The sequence below is a fragment of the Ipomoea triloba genome, chromosome 12 (assembly GCF_003576645.1).
Source record: "Ipomoea triloba cultivar NCNSP0323 chromosome 12, ASM357664v1".
Classification (NCBI taxonomy): Eukaryota; Viridiplantae; Streptophyta; class Magnoliopsida; order Solanales; family Convolvulaceae; genus Ipomoea; species Ipomoea triloba.
In genome coordinates, this window is record NC_044927.1 from 8,965,277 (window position 1) to 8,985,710 (window position 20,434).

At 33.7% G+C, this 20,434-nt stretch overlaps 1 protein-coding gene across 1 annotated transcript; it reads right to left on the reverse strand.

The window, feature by feature from the left end:
• Window positions 1–13: 13 nt before the first annotated feature.
• On the reverse strand, window positions 14–5,104 carry LOC115999803 (sulfoquinovosyl transferase SQD2-like). The gene is made up of 11 exons (XM_031239721.1): window positions 4,532–5,104; window positions 3,818–3,884; window positions 3,562–3,632; window positions 3,216–3,333; window positions 3,009–3,082; window positions 2,676–2,731; window positions 2,501–2,584; window positions 2,215–2,302; window positions 2,037–2,114; window positions 1,578–1,634; window positions 14–744 (listed from the first exon to the last, which is right to left on the reverse strand). Exons 1-11 carry the CDS (start codon window positions 4,867–4,869, stop codon window positions 249–251), a joined length of 1,527 nt encoding a protein of 508 aa, XP_031095581.1. The 5' UTR covers window positions 4,870–5,104; the 3' UTR covers window positions 14–248.
• Between the last annotated feature and the right edge of the window lie 15,330 nt (window positions 5,105–20,434).

Here is a 20,434-nt window from a genome sequence, read left to right on the forward strand (position 1 = left end):
CAAAGGAAACAAATAGTAAGCAATGGTGTAAAATATGTATAAAATAGTCTGAATTCCAATGTTAAAGGCATAACTTAGATTTACCAATTCAATCGAATCACTAGAGGCTAAAACCACAATGGACCTAAAATTCTACAGTACAGTTCACACCAATATAATGGTGCAAGCAATCAGAGCAATATAATGCAGAAATCTAATAGCACACTGGTCTGGTAAGAGCATAGATTGTCGCAAATCCGAGAAATACATCACCTATATTCAATTTGCGGTGGCTGGAACATTCGCTTAAACACCCATTGGAACGGCCTCAACAACTGGGCTCTCTTCTTCCTCCAAAACCAGATGGCAGCATTGTATTGTTCGTTGCGAATCTTTTTTGTGGCTGCCCTCCAGTCGTACTTCTCCATTTCTTGGCGTGCTGCTTTGCCCATTGTTTCTCTCAGTTCTTGATCACGCAAAAGAGGCTCCAGTTTACTCATGCAGTCATCGAGGTCTCCGGGATTAAACAGGTAGCTGATCTTGCCATCCTGGTCATCTGGAATGATGTCGGGAATTCCTCCTGCACGAGCAGCCACCACGGGGAGTCCAGAAGACATGGCCTCTAAAACAACGAGGCCAAGTGTCTCGGATTCTGAAGGCATTACGAAAACGTCTCCACTGGCATATGCCTGAGATAGCTCCTCCCCTTGTAGCGTACCCGTGAACACAGCAGGCATGCCAGAGAACAATTCCTCCAGTTCCTCCCTACCACAATCAAACGACAAAGTGAAGTTTTCGTGTTGATCGGTTCTACTAGGAGGTTGTTGAAGGTGGATATCATAAAGAGCAGTTTAACAGCAGTATCAACAAATACACAAAACAACAGCGTTTTGAAACTTCTTGTTTATTTGGTGATTTTCTGTGTCAATGCCACTTTAAAATTGTCTACTAGGAAACTGTGAGACAATTTTGGCTAACACATTGTGAAAGAAATATCACTGAGATTTACTGTAATAATATTTTATTTCAAAAAAAAAAAAAAGTATACAAGGTTTTGTAATTCTGAGAAAGAGTTAATTCCATTTATGATCATAGATTTATAAGTGACATTCCACATTTAATCCTTTTTTTCCCAAACATCCCCTGTTAGTCATAGTATTATTGTGGCATGACCATTTTTTGTCCTTTGTCAACAAACTTGTTCAAATGGCATTAAATATTAAGGCATTTAAGTCTATTCAATTCTAAGTGTTAATTCATTTTTTGGTCATAGATTATGTGTCATTCCACTATTGCAGAGGCTCAGGTTGCAGAGGCGCAGATTGCAATTGAAGAAGACAGGGGACTCTAGACATAAAAATATAGCAGGTCAACCCACTATGTATAAAAGGACCGAAATGTCATTGTATTTGACGTCATTTAAATAGGTTTGTTGATGAAGGACCAAAATGGTCATGCCACAATAATAATAGAACCAATAGGGGATGTTCTGAAAAATAAATGACTAAAAGTGAAATGACACATATAAATCTAGGACTAAAAATGAAATTAACTCTTCTAAGAAAAATAAAAGCAAGCTTTCAGATGCGGCCCCTCACCTGTATGGCCCATCTCCTACGAAAGCTATCCGAGCTTCAGGAAGTCTATCCATAACCCTGTTTCAAACATGAATCTCAAGTGTCAAAACACAGATGCAGAGCGATAAAATTAGATGTAAAGTTTACATTTGTGAAAGATCCATGAGAAACAAACAAATAGTTAAACTCCTCAACAACGTCAGAGATACTATAGCTTAGATCAGCTACAGAAATTCAAGCATTGACAATTGATGGCATCAAGTCCAAATAACAAGAACTATAAAGAATGGTAATTTACTAATTTCCACAGTAAAGATCCTTATCTTGCCCCATTCTGAAAATGTATATTAACAAATGGAATGAATCATTGCTGTGTCTTAGACTGCGTTTACCTTGGACTGGGGAGAAGGTAATGAGACACGCATTCAGTGTAAATAGTAAGAGCAATTATTGTTTCTCCGTAAGAACAGAAGGCATTACCTTTTAAGGAAATCCAAGCTCTTCTCAACCCCAATACGCCCAACATGGACTATCAACGGCTTGTCAGGTTCGTTATTGCTAATCAACAGCAGAAAGAAAAAGGAAACAATGTTTAATCAAGGATTACATTAAACAAAAAGTGTTTAAAGTAAAATTGGCTCACAAGGAAAGGCCCTACCTTAGTCTTAATCGCATTTCATGTGAGCGGAATCGAGGGTTAAAGCTCTCAGAATCCACACCCTTATTCCAGAGACGAATTCTGTTAGCTGAAAAGAAGCATAGGTAGAAATTTCAATTTAGTATATTCAGAAAGATCATGACGGTTAATGGGCTTTGTGATCAAAATAAAGTTCATAAAACCACCACACACAAGATAATCAAGAAATTTTGACAAGGATAACAAAAAATTAGAAGGAACGGTAATATGAAAAGTAACAGACTCTGATTGACATAAAAGTTTTCACCTGCTGTTACCCTATAAGCTTCCAGATCTTTTGCTATGGCAGCAGATGGTACAAGTGTAAGATCAGCAGCTCTGTGAAGAAATTCTGGAGGACAATGAATATTTGCCGATCAGCATTAAAGAAATGAGATGTGAAATGCATAATAAATTATCAAGGCAAGCAGAAATTCACTTACTTAATACTAACCACATAGGTTGGACCAGCCAACTAAAAGTGTATCTTGGAATGTATCTGCAGAAGAATAAGATAAGCTTAGCGTTAATGTTCCAACACATGAGAAGCAACAAACTTCTTTGGTTCATGATAAAAGTCCCACATTGAATAAATAAGAGAAAACATATGGGTTTATAAGACCATTGATTAGATTTAATTTTTTAGTGTGGTTTGACCCACCCATGTGCATTATAGCCCAATTGAGTGACCTTAACCCAATCTTAGATTATAAGATTGGGTATCAGAGCTTGTTCGGTTCACTTCTGCGAAAATAGTGATGAGAAGGGGAGCATACACTGGAACATGGGTGTGATAAGACATCACTAAAGGGACACATAGCAGTTTTGCAATAATGAGGGCTCCAAAAACCTACAAAAAGATTTTTAAAATGCAACATCAATAATATGAATGGAGAACACCTTCCCCTTAAGCTTTTCAAATGCAAACCCAAAGTCTATACGTCAAATAATAATAGAAGAAAAAGAAGCACATGAAAACATACCATTATACCGGGAGATGATGCATGTATTATGTCAGGCTTAAATTGGGCAACTTCTGAGATTATTCTTGGGCTAAGAGCCAATGAAAGGGGCACTTTGCGGTACCAAGGGCAAGGAAAGCTGAAAAAGAAAAACATATTATGCATTAGAAGAGCGCAATCTTTTGAAAACCTATTAGAGCAAGGAAAGACATAATATAATAAACAATATAAGGCACATAGTATGATAATGGACAATCTACACATTCTTCAAACCCACTGTAATACGGAGTAATATACTTACATATCAGCACATTAATTACATAAGTTCAGAAAATAGGAAAGAATGTACAAATCACGCAATTACTACCTCCGAGACCCTATCAATTTTGCTCCATAAAATTCTTGGGGCACCCCTTCATGCGTTGTCACAACCATTACCTACATTACACATTTAACATGTATACTCAGCAGTTGATTAGTTCAATTAAGTTTCCAATTATATATATTTCAGTCCACAATCTTACTTAAGGAATTAAAATTTGATCAATAAATACAAAACTCAGCCACTCAGGACTGACCATCCTTGATGAACTAATACCATTGAAACAAGAGAAAGAATATACCTCATCTCCCATTTCCCGCAGATACTTAATGAAATTCTGGAACCGGTTCTTATATCCAGACACATAACTGCATGTTTGCCAAAGAACACACAAGTGGGCAGATATAGTCAATACCCGAACCAAATTTTGGTAACAAATATAACTTAAAATGATAAACAACATGATTATATCTTGCTTTCCTTTCTTAGCCAAAACATTAGAGATACACAGTACAGAATTAAATGTATTCCAGAAATTTCAACCTTTTTTCTGCTATACATATCAGAAGCATCCTACAGGATTTTATGCTATTGCCATTGTATAGAAATTCGTAAATGTTAGGATTGCATAAATATAAAGGCAAATGTGATTGCAATATACCTACAAGAGATGAATAATGCGGAACTATACTAATAGATTCTATTTGAAAGGTAATTCAATCAAACATACAGGGATAATCAGGCAATTCATCACCAATTCCCTTGCCTAATATCCTACTGTGCATATAAAATGTACTCACAACTTGAAAGGAGACATCCAAAAGTTGGAAGCCAAACCACAATCACCCACTAAAGTGTTTGAAAAAGAAATCAAGGGAATCATATCACACAGGGATACATCTTAAGCAACATAATTCAAGTCATAATCAAAATCACTCATACCCAAACCCAAACAGCATTGCATTTGACCAATTTAGAAAAAAACTAATGTGTAAAAGCAGAATGAAACACTCACGCGAAAGGAGAGGGCTCAACAAAGAGAGCAATGCGTCTAGGTTTTGAAGTCACCTCTGATTCAATCACAGGAGGAGGGCTCTCCTCCTCTTCCTCTCTGTACTCTGTAATGGTCATATTGCTAGAAGCGGCAACAAAGAAGGGTCTTTGCCTACTCTTCAAAGACCCAGACTTTATGCAAAAGGGTTTTGCTCTTGAAGCAGACAAGCAAGATAATTTAAGGGAATGGGTAGGTATAGATAAAGAACATGAAGATGAAACCGAAGCAGAAGAAGAAGAGGTAGATTGGGAACAGAAAGGGGAAGAGAAAGAAGGATTTACATACAGAGAAGCGGACATGATGGTGGGTTGTCTGAATGGTGTTAAATATAAAGTAGTATATCAACTAGTGAAAAGTTGGAGAAGAGACAGGGTCTGAGGGGCCATGGAAGGGACTCTCCGAAAGGATATTCTCTTACAGAGGGGGTGCAAATAGAGAATCGGACTATTGGAAGGAGTATATGCTTGCACAATGGGGTCTTGGGGTGCACCTCTGCGTATATTCTCATCCATTCATTCGCGGACCTATATGATTCTTGACTATTTGATCATCTATTCGCCCCAATTTATACAAGAAATCTCTTATCCAAATTATATTTTGTCTATTCTTGATATAACATGCTGATCTGGTGTTTCTTTATTTGTTTTTCTTTCTTTTTTTTTTTCTTTTATATATCAGGTTTTCTAGTATTTTTTTTGCCTTTGGGTGTCCTAGTGAGTAGTGACCACCATGGTTTTTGTTGAAATCGAACCCCACATTATTATTGAGCAAATTATATCATGGACTCTATCTTATATTGTGTATTCTTGTCCAAAAATAAACTTTTTTTTAACATATTCAAAAATAAATTGTATGTACTTGCAATTAACACACTTTGTACTTGCAATTAACTGTTTTTTACAGTTGTACCTGTAAACAAATTAAAGTCACATAACATGATAATTGCAGATACATAATGATAACGATAAATACTCGTATTGCGTAAAAGACCGTATTCTTATTAATGGTGTTGAGAATCGGATACAAAAGATTAATCGTGTCAGTTCGATCTGTCGTGACGTTAAGTCAAGGTTCTTACCTCGGGAGATCGGACAATGGGCCTTTAGACCTCCGAGGAATTAGCTATCCTTAGTTCAATAGCCAAAAGTCCCCCCTCTCTTCATTAAATGCGGTATTTATAGGTAGGGGAAAAAGACAAGTTCCGCCCTCTCGGCATGGTGGGCACGTGGAGAACATGCATAAGCTCAGTGCCGGACAAAAAGAGCGGTGTCTTAATGAATGTATTTCAGACTTAATTTGGGTAGTGTTGACTTTGGATGTTTAGACTTGATCTAGGTGTAGTGTGACGCCCCTAAATTTTAGTATTTCGTCTTTATGCTTCCACAATGAACTTCTTTTAAAACTCTATAACTATCCAGATTTTCCTCTTATATATATATATATATATATATATATATATATATATATATATATATATATATATATTAAACTTTTGACCCTAGAATTTGGGGGTGTTACACGCTACTAGTATACTTAGTCAATTTTGCTAACATTTGGGAGGGAGGCATGTTGTCTACTCTCTTCTGCACATCAACCTCTAACATCTACATATGTTGTTTCTCCTCAAGTAATTGATTTTTCTTAGTAACTCATGCAACATGATTTGCTGTAGAGATCAGAGCTTCCTCATAGTTGAAGGAATATCATCAAGGGTATACTTCTTCTCTTGAGCTAGTTCAGATGTCTTCCTTACTTGCTTTGGTGATAACTAGACAAATATTCATTAGTACCAAACTTATGCCTTATAGGATCATGAGATCTGCTACTCTGACCTCATATGCTATTACCACCACCACGACTACCTTTGCCTTTGTAGCTGTTGTTGTATCCAAAATGTCTTCACCTATATGGTTGTTAGAATCGTTAGTTTATTTGAAAATATCATTACTATATATTAGTAGGTTATCCATATTGTCTTTGGCATCCTCTATTCCTTCTTGATTGATCTTTAATTCATCAAACACTACATGTATCGATTCTTCAACCACCATAGTGCGCTGGTATAGAGAATCCTATAGATTTTGCTTGTTGACAAATGTTCTAAGAAAATGCCTTATCTACCCCCTCATCAAATGTTGTTAGATTATGTTTGCCAAATGTTTAAAAAAAAAATCCTTGGTTTACTTTTTTGGCTCATAAATAAATAAATACGTACATACGTCGTGTGTGTTTTGGGGGGGGGGGGGGGGGCACTCTTGTGAGAACTGACGCCCAGGAGATAACTAGAAAATCATAGTTGTCCATTTGGACAGATCTAACGAATAAGAAGCAATTATAGAAAAAAAAATGTGGTAGCATTTTTGTAAATAATTCAAAGAGTTAATACCATCTAGGTTCCTCCAAATATAGTGATTTTGCTACATTTAGTCCTAAACTTTCGAATTGATCACCGTGGTCATTTGACTTTCAAATTGTTACCATACGTGGTCCAAGTTAACCACTTATGGTCCCTCAATTATCAAATGTTAACAACTCATGGTCCTTCCAAGAGGACCACGAATGATTAAATTTTGAAAGTTGAAAGATCATGGGTGGTTAGCTTGGACCACGAAGGGTAGTAATTGAAAAATAGAAGAATCACAGGTGGTCAATTTGAAAGTTTAAAACTAAAGATGACAAAATCATTATACTCGGAGGACCCTATATGGCATTAACTCATAATTCAAAATTTAAAGTACAATTAACAGTATTATAGAGTGCAAGTTAGTAAACCTACAATGTGCTTTGTTGATAAATCCTGCAAACTAAACTAGAAAACTAAATCCAAAGCTAAAGCATAAAATTAAACTCCTAAATAGTAAAAAGTGAACCCTTAAAAAGTTAAACCAAGTAAAAAAAAAACTAAACCATAAAGTTTTAAAGGTGAATCCTAAGTGCAATTAACTTTCACATTCAGCGCAATTAATGATAATGTTAGATGCACTTTATATTGTTGGTAAGTGTACTCTAAAGACAAACCATAACTACTAAACTCTAAAGCTAACTACTAAACGAAATCTAAAAAGGTAAACCATTAATTGTATAAGGTAGCCAATTCCATTGTACCTCTACATGTCAGTGTATCAAGAGATGCACTCTATGATGTTGTTATGTGCACTCCGAAATATTGTTACTTGCTCTTGCTGTCTTTGGTTTTTCCATCTATCCCTACTTTAAAGCCATTAGATCTGATCTATCTAGATGGATGACTCTAGTCGGTTCCTAGTTCTCTCCTGCGCGCAAGTTCTTATTTGATATATATATTTTGTGTGTGTGTCCGTGTATATATATATATATATATATATATAATCTATCCATTTAGATAGATCAACGGTTGAGGGTCACTGAAAAATAAAGGAGAAAAGGGCATGGTTAGTTTTATAAATATTGTGATCTTGTGAGAACAAGCACTCAAGTAAAGATTGCAGACTAATCACATCCGTTGATATGGAGAAGATGAACCGTTGTAAAGCAAGAAAATCTAGAAAAAAAAAAGATGGTGACACTGTGCACAACTACAAAGTGCATAAATAATATGTAGAAGTGCAATCAAGAAAATGCATTTCATATATAACTAGAAAAATGCAGTAGCATTTTTGGTAAATATTTCAAACTTTGGAGTGCATCATGCACAAATACAAAGTGCACCCGGTGATATGTAGAGGTGCACTCAAGAGAATACACTTCACATATCATTGGGCACACATTGTTTATTGATCAATGCACTTTATAGTGTTGATCGATGTACTTTAAAGTTTGAATTTTTATCCAAATATTATCACGGTTTTTATATCGGGTGTGTTGCAATTTGAGAAAAAAATGCACTGATATTTTGGTAATTTTCTTTTAACTTTGAACCTATATAGTTAAATTACTAGCATTCAAATCTAGATAAGCCTTAAGAACCAAAAAAAAGAAATCCTAAAAATAAGCTATAAATACTAAGTTATAATCTAGAATTGACTCTTTGTACTTCAATAGGTTGAGAGAATATAGATGAACATATACTACAATGTAATAGGGTCAGTTGTAATAATAATAATAATAATAATAATAATAATAATAATAATAATAATAATAATAATACTAAACCCTAAGCATTAAAATGTGAAACCATAAACGGCCGAATGGGCTTGTTGGGGAAGTAGATTTCTTGTTGGATTATTAATGTGGGCTGGCTGAGACGTTATTAGGATTTAATATGGATGACCCATGGGCTGGCTTATAAGAAGACAAGAATTAATAATTTGGTCATTCTCAATTGTGGCAAATTATTTTGTGGATCATGGTCACATAGTGCTGTGTGGATCATAATAAAAAGTACATTTTTAATATATACTAAATGTACATTATTTGTATACTAATGTATATTATACAATATAATGTACATTTAGTACACAAATAATATACATTCCCTAAATATAATGTACATTTTTAATATACCAAAAGTACATTATATTTATATTGAATGTATATTATTTGATAGTATGGTTCACACAGTTGTGTGGACCATGATTAACACAATAATGATTGCTTTGTTTGCCATGGGCTTAGAAGAATTTTTGTTCTTTGTTGTTTAGCCTCTTTGGGCCTGTTTTGTTTAAGTTTCTATTTTGTTTTGTAGCCCACTTTTGTGGCAAATTATACCGTGCACCATGGTGCACATAGCAATGTGCACCACGTACATAAACGACATCGTTTTGAGCATTGTAAATTAATCTTCTCTTTTTTTTGGAAATCACGTTTCCCGTTTCGATCGGTCTATGTATTATGTTAATATTCTGTGTATTTTAGGTAATCGTTCTGTGTATTCCAGGCAATCATTCTGTGTATTCTAAGCAACTGTTCTGTGTATTCATGTTAGTAACACATGTGATGTGTTTGTGCATTTGAATGTATAGAAGGATGAGTTCTGTGTATTTTGTGTCAATATTCTGTGTATTGATGTTATTAACACAAGTTGTGATGTATGTGTTTGTGCATTCGAATGTTAGGAGGATGAGTTCTGTGTATTTTGTGTCAATATTCTGTGTATTCTGGTCAAACATTCTGTGTATTCTAGGCAAACGTTCTGTGTATTCTAGATAATGATTATGTGTATTATAGATAATGAATTCCTTGGAGTCATTCGCATCCGCGTCTACTAACATCAAAACGGCATCGTTTTGGATCGTGGTGCGCATTGCTATGTGCACCGTGGTGCAGGGTATAACGATTGCACTTTTGTGCTTGTGGCCTTAGTTTGTGTTTTACTAGGACCATTTTGGGCGTCTTTTGGGTTGTAAGGCTTAGGGCCTCTATCTTTGGTTTTAGATGGTCACTTTTGGGCTATGTTGATGTAAGACTTTACCTCTTTTTTGGTATGAATAAAATGGTTGTTATTAAAAAAAAAACCAAAAAAAAAAAAACTAAAAAGCAAAAAATTAAACCAAACCAAAAAAAAACAAAAATTACATAAGCTCTAAAATTTGTTCCTAAGTACACTACAATTTCATAGTAACTAAAAATGCTATGTATAGTGTTGAAACTTGCACATTTAAAAAGTTGAAGAAATTTACAAAAATAGCACCATGACTTTTATTCCTCGATGGTCTAGAACTGTTAGATCGAGATAGATGTATGACTGATGGTCTAGAACTGTTTTATAAATAATAATTGATTCTTATTATTTCTCCTAGGAACAAGTGATGATTGATTTAATCTATTCATTTGAAAAATAAGGGGTGATGTTAGTTTTATAAATATTAAAAACTTAAAATTTTGCAACAATTATAAAATTGATGCCGCGTTTTTTGTTTACTAATACCCCCAAGCATTTGATAAACTCTAATGGACAGTTGTGATCAGTCCACACTTTTTTTATTGGAAAGCCATGTTCTCATTTGAACTCCTTCGTTATATATACATGAAAAAAACATAGATATTTGATGTGTCGTTGGTGTATAAATGCTATACAAAACGGTGCACCACCATATGCCACGTTATTAAAAGAAAAATATCAATATTAATCAAGGTCCTTTTGCAAAAAAAAAAAATAAATAAAAAATCATAAATGTTTGATGTGTGGTTGGTGTACAAATGCTATATATGATAAGTGCCAAAAATGTTTCATTTATAGGGTCTTTTGGAGTCATTTTATGCTTTAATTGTGTCATTTTGAGCGATTATGTGGTCATAATTGCCAAAAAATGCATAAAGTCAAAGACAATGACTAATTGTGGGTGCATTTGTGTATTTTAAAGAATTGGAGTTGTATTTATAGAATTTTGGTCATTTTTTGAGCTAAAATTGGAGAAGAATCATAATTTCCTTCGGTACGAGCTTAGTACGCTCGTACTCCAGTTGTACGAGCACAAATAGAAAGTTGTACGTTGGAAGTATGGCACGTACTTGTTGAATTATATATAAATTGTTGACTGAAGAAGTTGAGAAGGACATTAGCTACTTCGTATCACTTTAGTCACTTTTTACTTCTTGTACTTCAACTTTGTAGAAAGAAAAGTATCTAGGGTTCTAGATTAAATTGTCACCTTACCTTGGAGAATTCTTTCCACCATTATTGAAGATTGATATATTGTTTGGATTGCAAATCTCAATTGAGCTAAGTTGTCTTCATTCAATTCCATTTCAATTCGTTTCATTGCTCATTTCATTTGCTCAATTGTTGTTTGTGTTAAATCTAGAATCATGTGGCGCTAATTGATTAAGGAATTGGATTAAGTTTACTCGTAATGGTGCATGCATGATATGAATTGCAATTACGAAGTAATTATGCATTAATTGTTATGCATTCTTGTGGAAGTGGATTCTTGTATAGACTATTGTGTGGTAAGGCCCAACCACACAAGAGGTCTAGGAGGTATGTAGTTGCCAAGAGATTGGAACTACACTATAGCCTCCTCCACTTACAATACCTACCTTACGTCGAGAAGCAAAGCTTGGAAGGATTGAAGATATGGACACAATGTGTTTGATGAAGTGACTCAAGTAGTTGGGTGATTACAAGGGTAAAGTTCTACTACTTGATAGACCAAAGAGTTTGGTATTCGGCATCGGCAATGGATAACATCACCAAAGAATCACGATTAATGCATAATCTTACTTTCTACCTACATTCCATATTGCACCTAAGCAAGGAAAGCTTAATCCAAGTCCCCTTTCCCCTTTGATTGTTTACTTCTTGTGCTTGCTTACTTGCTTGCCCTTTTTGCATTGCTTCCTACTTTTTGTTGCTATTGCTCTCTACTTCTCTCGTGTTCTTTTCCCAAGCTTTGGGATCTAGCATTGTGTGGCCCTTCTACATTTGTGATTAACCACGCATTGTTCAATTTCCACGTGTTGTTCTATGAGAATGACAATCCGATGAAGATTTCATCTTGCTCAACATTCTTTCCCTCCACGGCTAAACTTCAACGTGTCAATACATTAACAGTGCATCACCATATGCCTGCCACATCATTAAGAGGGAACTATAAATATTAACCGAGGTCCTTGTGCAAATACTAATGGTTTCTCATATAATAATAATAATAATAATAATAATAATATTATTATTATTATTATTAAATTTTTCTTAACAATATATGGCCCATTGTAGTGCATTATTGGTGTATAGTATTTATACATGGGACATCAAATATTTAATTTACTGATTGATTGGAAGAGAAAGAAAAGAGTATTTTTAAAAAAACATGTAATACATAGCTACTTTTTCAAAGTACTGAAGAAAGCACAAAGAGTCAACAGTTGCCTCTTCTGAGACTCGAACCCACCCCCATCATCCATGTGGGAGTGTTAACCGAGACACCAGGTGCCACTAGACCACAAGGTCATTGGCTCAATGAATATTTATATAACAATGTGTTGAAATTTGGTATTTGGTTCAATGAATATTTTTAAGATTATATAATATTTTCGAGAAATTTAATGATCTAAAAAATTGGGTGAATGAGGTTCCCATAAATATAGTAAAAAATGAACTAAAAATTAAATTAAAACTAAAACTTTCACATTTCTTACTAATGTATTACATTTACATACGTCAAATAAGGTATATGATATTGTAATATTCGTATTATTGATATTATGATTTATGAAACATGGGGAAACATTTCCTCACACAGCTTGATGGCTGATCTAAAAGGAGTTGTTTTATACTCCAAATCTTACTCGCTCAATTTTACTCTTTGATGTTGCGAACTTTGATAAGCTATTTTTTTCATGTGGATTTCAGTAAGTGTTTGCATCAAAATTTTGTGTGCGGGAATAAAAGTTGGAGGCTAAAGTGTCATTCCGCACCATGAACTATATTAGATTATTCATGCCGCACCTTGAACTTTCATAACGTCCATTTCAATACACAAACCATTAATTTTTTTTCATCTAACATATTTCACAGGTTACCAGGTTACTATGATGACATGGCACAGGTAATTAGCTTATGTGGATCTTCTTTTTAAGTCAACCCAAAAATTTTAAGTAAACCCCAAAAATCAACTCCTCACGTTGCCCCTTCCCTGTGCCTTCAGCCGGACTAGTGCTCACTAGACCAAATCACCACAGCCCCTCCACAATCTGCTGCTCCTCCTAGGGGTGACTACGGTTCGTTCCCGTTCCGAACCGCCGGTTCACGGTTCCAAGGTTACACAATCAGAACCGGAACCTTATAAAGGTTCCGGTTCCGATTCAACCGGAATTTTTTTATTTTTTTTAGTATATATAATTATATATAATATGTTTTGTTATTATAAAAACCATATTATAATTTTTTTTAATAATTATTATGGCTACTGCTTACTAGCAGTAGCTAAATATAATTTTTTTTAATGTATATTTAGCTACTGCCAGTAGCTAAATGCCTAAATACAAGAAATTTTATTATTATTATTATTATTATTATTATTATTATTATTATTTTACGGTTCCGGTACCGGTTGTTGGGCTGAAAAAGGTTTAAAAGAGAAAAAAAAATTCAAAAAAAAAAAGAAGAAAACAAAAAATAAAAGTCCAAGTCAGCATAGATTACCCATAAGTTGTAGGTAACCTGTAAAAATTGCTAGATGAAAAAAAAATAATAGTTTGTGTATCGAAATAGACCTTATGAAAGTTCAAGGTGCGGCATGAATAATCCAATATAGTTCATGGTGCGGGATGACACTTTAGCCAAAGTTGGAAGTATAAAGTGGGAGTACGCATAGTATTTTCCATTTGGAAGGTTCTGCTACATCTACTCTCAATTTTTTATTCTTTTTAATGTGGCGGGTATTAATAAATTACTTTTTTTTTTTTCATATGGGTCTCAATAAAAGTGTTTACATCACAAATTTAAGTGTTGGAGTAAAAGTTGAAAGTAGAATGTATTTGATTTTATTTGAAATTAGTCTTTAAGAAATTTCAATAAATAATGCGCGTAATAAATAAGAAACATTTCCTGACAACTTGATCTGGCAGTGGCACCAATGAACTTGCAACAAAATGCAAGAGCAATTACATATCATTTATGAATGGTTAAATTAAATTATTGTATAGTATAAGACCTTTATATTTTGTCAACCCTCTAGTTCACTTGTGGGTTGGATTTGCACTTAGATTGAACCAACAGACAATTCTAATAAAAGAAAAACAAGAAAATAATTTGATAAAAAAAATTCAAACTAAAACCAAATTTATATATATCTCAATTTAGGTTTGAGTTAATTTGGTTTTAGACTTTTAGTCATAATATTTTGAATTTGATTTTGATTTGTTGAGCCTAGATGTCCACCTATGTATATTAACCATCATTATTGGTCCATAGCTTTGTGGACCATACTATCAAATAATGTACAATCATTACATAAATAATGTACTTTTAGTATATTTAAAATGCATATTGTATTTTAAAAAAATACATTATGTGAGTATTAAAAGTACATTATTTTGTATAATGTATATTCAATACACAATAATATATTTAGTATATTAAAATTTATTTTTTGTTATGGTTCACACTCCACATAGTACTATGTGGACCATCCACACAATAATTTGCCGTATATCAATAGTATAATACTTTGGCATAATCTTAAAATATACTACTCGTGTTATATATGTTGATCTTATTGGAGGAAAAATAATCATGAATGAACTAATTAGTATATATATAGTAAATTAATAGAGTAAAAAATGAAGTTAAATTAAAGAATAACTATAGTATTTCTTATATATAGAAACTACTATTTGTGTTTTTAGTAATATATTATTTTATTAGTTTATAGCCCAAAAGAGGTAACCAAGTAAGTGATATATGATTTTTGTACTTAAAGGTTATTCTCTTTTTGATTAACTTTGTTGCGCATAGTTTCTTTTTAATGTGATTTATTTGTTCAGTGTGGTTTGCGTCTTATTATACACGATAAATAAATAAAATATATAATTAATTATCAATCAAAATAAAAGTACACATAAAATGACTTTTTCGTACATGAATATGGTGAAATTGTGGAAATAAAGAGTTTTACTACATGAATTCTGAAACGGTGTAAAATGACTTACGTGGATTCTGAAACGGTGTAAAATGACTTACGTGGATCCTATTAAAACAATCTACATCAAATGTTCAAGTTAAAAAGTAAAAGTTGAGTGGAATTCTAACTAACAATTTCGCTTTAAAAAAAACTAACAATTTCGAGAAATAAATTAACAAATTCGGACAACACGGGGGAACATTTCCTGACGACTTCAAATGAGTCTTTAAGAAACGTCATAAATAATACTCCGTATGAAACAAAAGCAGTGTAAGTGGTGCCAATCAATAACTATTAACTAGTACCAAAATGCAAGCGAAATTAGGGGTGGGTATTATTTGATCAAGGATTTTAACGATTTGCCTTGAAATTATCCGCAATTGCAAAAATCTCCGTCTAGGCGCTAGACGCTCCTTGACCGAGGCGAATTGCTCCCTAGGCGGCCTACCGCCTAGCACCTAACTCAGTCGATTGAGTTGAATTTGGCCGAGTTAACTCGCCCAACTTATATATATGACATACACCCACGCACATGAATATCTTTTTTTGTTTTTATAGGTCGTTGCCTAGGTACCGCCTAGGCGCCGCCTAGACCGCTTAGGCGCTAGGCGCTAGTCTACAGCCCGACTAGCGCCTAGCGTCTACTGCAACTATGAAATTATCCCGATTTACTTTTATTTTACACTTCAATATGTCTAGGTCCCGGTTTCTAATCCTTGAACCATAAACAGCTGAAATAAGTTTCGTTCTTGCACAAATACCTAACATTCACTTAGAAATTAGTACAATGAAAGCATATTTATAGGTTAATTCACAGCTTATCAATAGTTTGTCACTTTGTGTATAAATATTTTTAAACATTGGCTACATTTTATATACTAATTATTTTTGTTGTCAAGATTGATCATCATTTTGCCTTTAATCCAAGCAGGTTGAGTGTAGAACATGAAGGCCATATTTGGTAAATGGCTGTTGGCTAATTTGGTTGGCTGTTTGGGTTAGAAGGTATATTTGTTGATAATATTAGCTGATTGTAGAAAGTTTTTTGATAAATTAGCTGTTAGCTGATAGCTGTTTGGTATAATTTCTTTTCTCAAAAAGCTAATTGAAAAGGCTGCTTTGAGTAGCCTTTTGAATTTTAGCATTTTGGAGTTGCAAAAAGCTTATTAACCAAACAACCAATAGTGGTCAAATAAGCCAAAATTGGCTGATAGGCTGATTATTTACCAAACAGGGCCGAAATGAATTATAAATTTATATTAGTTCTAATATATTTAAAGGATGCACAATAATTATTTTACATACATGATTAATAAATGTTGCATCAATAGTTATTTTTGAACTTTCTTCTTTTTCTGGATATGAAAGATTGATTCCAGCAATGTTGTAGTATTTGCATCTGTTCGATGAGTCAAGTGTGTTACAATATTTTGTCGTCATAAATTGACATTTTTAATAATGAGTTTTAAATATAGTTAAATTAAATAAGATAATGATCTAATTACTATTTTACATATTATTATTATCATAAAAGCTTACCAGTCCTTTAAGTGTTCTGGTCAAGGTACTTTTGGTTCAACCATTATGGTTCAATGAATTATTGTGGATAGCGAAATTCCTAGTTTATTTAAGGAATAAGATTAGATAAGGTAATAAAAATGTATAGATTCTAAATTATATTAATAAAGAAATTCCATAAGATATTACAAAATAGTCCAAAGATATTAGAAAATAGTTTTCCTGCTTCAATTTATTGGTTATTTGAATGTCTTTTTTGTTAACAAATCATTCCCAAGTAGTTAAAATGATTGGCTTCAAATTGTTTTTATTTTTTATTTTTTCTATGTTATTAATAGAAACACTACCCTTATATTATAAATATATAACTATCCCATTCGAAGCACAATTCAACTAACTTAAAATAAATTCATAAGCTGTGATTTATATATTTGCCTTTGTTGTAAAAATTAATGTGTGTGTATAGCATGTAAGCTAATTGAAACAAATCTCACCATATATTTTAGAATTGAAACATATAAATATATTGCCAGCTAAGTGTATGTTTTAATATAATGCCAACCACGTGATGTTAGGTGCCGGCATCATGCATTTGATGGTTAAATCCCTTGCAGATCGGCAATTGTCCATTTCAACCCGAAAAATACTTGATATACTCTCAATTTTTATTTTTACTTGTGTTTAAATTTGATTGGATGACTTTTCAAAAAAAAAAGAAATTGATTGGATGAAAAAAATGAATGGATAAACATCATGGGCCCCTACTAAATTGAGCAATCAAAACATGCCAAATCATAAGAAGTATAAAATGGGAGTACAAATTGGGAGTTCATGTAGAACTACTTAACAACCCGGCCCATTGCCAACATGTACTTAAACAGTTAAAACGATGCAAACTTTTGTAAGAATATAAACTTTTTTTTTGTCACACTTGTATGAGACTATCTCACGGACAAAGATCTGTGAGACGGGCTGGGCCAGGTTAATATTGAAATATAATGCTTATACTGAAAAATGAAATAATACTAATAAGGAATAAAGTGTTTGTTATTTATAATTTATAAGGGAAAGTGTAATACTTTTGAGAAAAAATGTAAGAGTTAATTCCATTTTTTGTCCTAGATTTAAAGGTGATAATTCACTTTTTTTTTTCCTTCCAGAACATCCTCTTTGGTCCTATTATTATTGTGTCATGGCCATCTTTAATCCTCCATCAACAAAATCATTTAAATCCCATAAAATATACAAGGCCATTTAGGTCTTCAATTATGATTTTTTTCAAAAAAAAAATAGAAATAGAAATATAGTGGTCAACCTACTTTGTATAAAAAAGATCAAAATCTCTTTGTATTTAACGACATTCAACAATTTTGTTGGCAGAGTACTAAAAATGATCATGCCATGATAATACTAAGACCAAATCGGGATGTTCTGAAAATAGATCAGCAAAACTAAATTAAAAGTAGATTGACACTTATAAATCAAGACAATTCCATGATCTAACTGGTTCAAGCAAACCAATTTGTAGGATCCAAGATGGAAGATCCGAATGCTTTTATAACACATTTTGATAGGATATGCCAAACACTCAAGATGAATGGAGTAACAACTTACGCGATCAAGCATCATCTATTTCTATTCTCACTTAGAAATCAAGCGCTTAGTTGGCTAAATTCATTTGGACCGAATCATTTCAACAACCGGAAGCAATTGTACCAAGCTTTTATGCAAGAATACTGTCCACCCTCTAGAGCCGCTAAGCTTAAAAAGCAAATACAGAATTTTCTACAATTTGGAAATGAGAGTTTATATGAGGTCTGGAAGAGATTTAAGGAATTTATAAGGCAATGTCCTAGAAATTTGTTGACTTCTGGTGATTTCATTTCATCGTTCTATGAAGGATTGTTAGACTAAGCGAAGGAACTTTGGGATACATCCTCGATTGAAGGAGTATTTTTGGATATGATTGCTGAACAAGGCGAGCAACTCACTGAGAAAATAACCGCCAATATTGCTTATTGGTATAATGAGAGGGCAGAACCTGTAAGAAAATAAAAAGCAAGCTCAACTAGATTCTATCCGGCATGTGTTAAAGCAAGTGGTTCAAAATCAAAAGGCAAATGTCCAAGCTGTGAATACCTCAATGCAAGTACCCATTATTCCTCAATCCTTTCTAATGAATCAATATGTTGCACCTACCCTATCATATGTAAAAAACATGGTAATAGTTGCATGTTGCAACATTTGTAGAGGTTATCATGTCACAAATTCCTACCCTTGTTTGATCCCAATCTTCACGTTTCACAACAAGTTAAACGAGTGGATGCCATGGGGTATGCAAGACCTCAAGGGCAAGGATTTGGAAGGTTCAGTACTCAGAATAGAGGGCAATTCAGAGGCCAATGGCAAGGTCAAGGTAACCAATCAAGAAACCCGCCCCAAGATTTCAAGGTAATAAAAAAATTTCATGGTGGAGGTCAAGGATAATGGAAAAACACTCAAGTTTAAGGACAAAATCAAGGAGCCCAATGGTCACATACTTCAACCTCACAGGATCAAGGAGGAGTTTCTCAAAACACAAGTGATTTTGATATAAAGGCAGTATTATCAATGTTGCAATCTCGATCAAATGCATATAATCAACAAATTGCAAGCTAAGATTGAAGGGTTAAGAATTCAAGGAAGAAACCTAGGAATGCAAGATCCCCCAATCTTCCCAAGGCACTAATGGCAAAATACCCGCTAATACAAAAAATCTAAGGCATCATATAAATGTTGTAGCCACCAGAAGCGGGAAAACCTTGAAAAAACCCTTGATGCCACATGAGGAAATCACCGTTAAAGAGACTGTTGAAAAGGAAAGAGTTCTTGAAGAAAAAGATGTAAAGAAAGATTGCAAGGACAAGTTGCTTGAAAAAGGTAGAGCATGAGAAGGAGCAAAAAGAAACACTACTTGAGAAAGCAAAAAGGAGATCTAAGAAGCTCATGGAAGAAGAAATTCTAGTGATTCCATATAGCATACTTCCATTTCATTAAAGATTATGGAGATCATCGAAATTTGAAGACAAGTTCAAAAGATGTCTAAGTGAGCTGGAAATTTCAATGCCATTGGAAGTCGTCATGCAAATTCCTACTTATAAGCCTCAAGAAGATGTTGACCAATAACAAGGATGCCACTGAGAATACAACTGTTGAACTAAAGGAAAATGCTACCACATGTTCGGAACTACAGCATTCCATCCCTCTCAAACTCAAGGATCCATGTAGTTTTTCTATCCCTTGTGTCATAGGAGAATATCTAGTGGGAAAAACCCTGTGTGATCCAAAGGAGAGTGTTAGATCCTTATTCTTTATGGAAAAAAAAACTTGGCTTAAAAGAGCTTGTTCCCAACAACATGACTTTACAAATGGTTGATCGCTCTATCAAGAGTGCAGTCAGGATCTTGGAGGACATTAAGGCTATGATAGACCAACATGTTATTATCCCTTGTGATTTCGTGGTTTTGGGCATTAAGTAAGATTCCTTGATCCCCATCATTTTAGGAAGATCATTCTTAGCCACTACGTGAGTTATAATTGATGTTAAGAAAGGGAGATTAGTTATAAAACTCCCCGAAGAGAAAATTGAGTTTAATATGTTGGGTGAAGTGGATGAGAAATCTTCATGTTTGAAGGAGTGCACCATGATAGAGCCTGTTAGTAATTATCTTTGGAGGATTTTGAGCAATGAAGAAAAGAGAACTAGTTTCCTAACTTTAGAGAAAATCCAAAAGAAACCAAGTGAGACCGTGACGGTGAATGG

What these genes read in the sequence shown, in the direction of transcription:
- LOC115999803 (XM_031239721.1), bottom strand. Translation starts at nt 4,869, where the DNA reads ATGTCCGCTTCTCTGTATGTAAATCCTTCTTTCTCTTCCCCTTTCTGT. An exon ending in GTTGAGCCCTCTCCTTTCGC is followed by an intron (nt 3,885 to 4,531) that starts GTGAGTGTTTCA and finishes GCAAACATGCAG; the next exon opens with TTATGTGTCTGGATATAAGA. An exon ending in GTAGGAGATGGGCCATACAG is followed by an intron (nt 745 to 1,577) that starts GTGAGGGGCCGC and finishes TGATTGTGGTAG; the next exon opens with GGAGGAACTGGAGGAATTGT.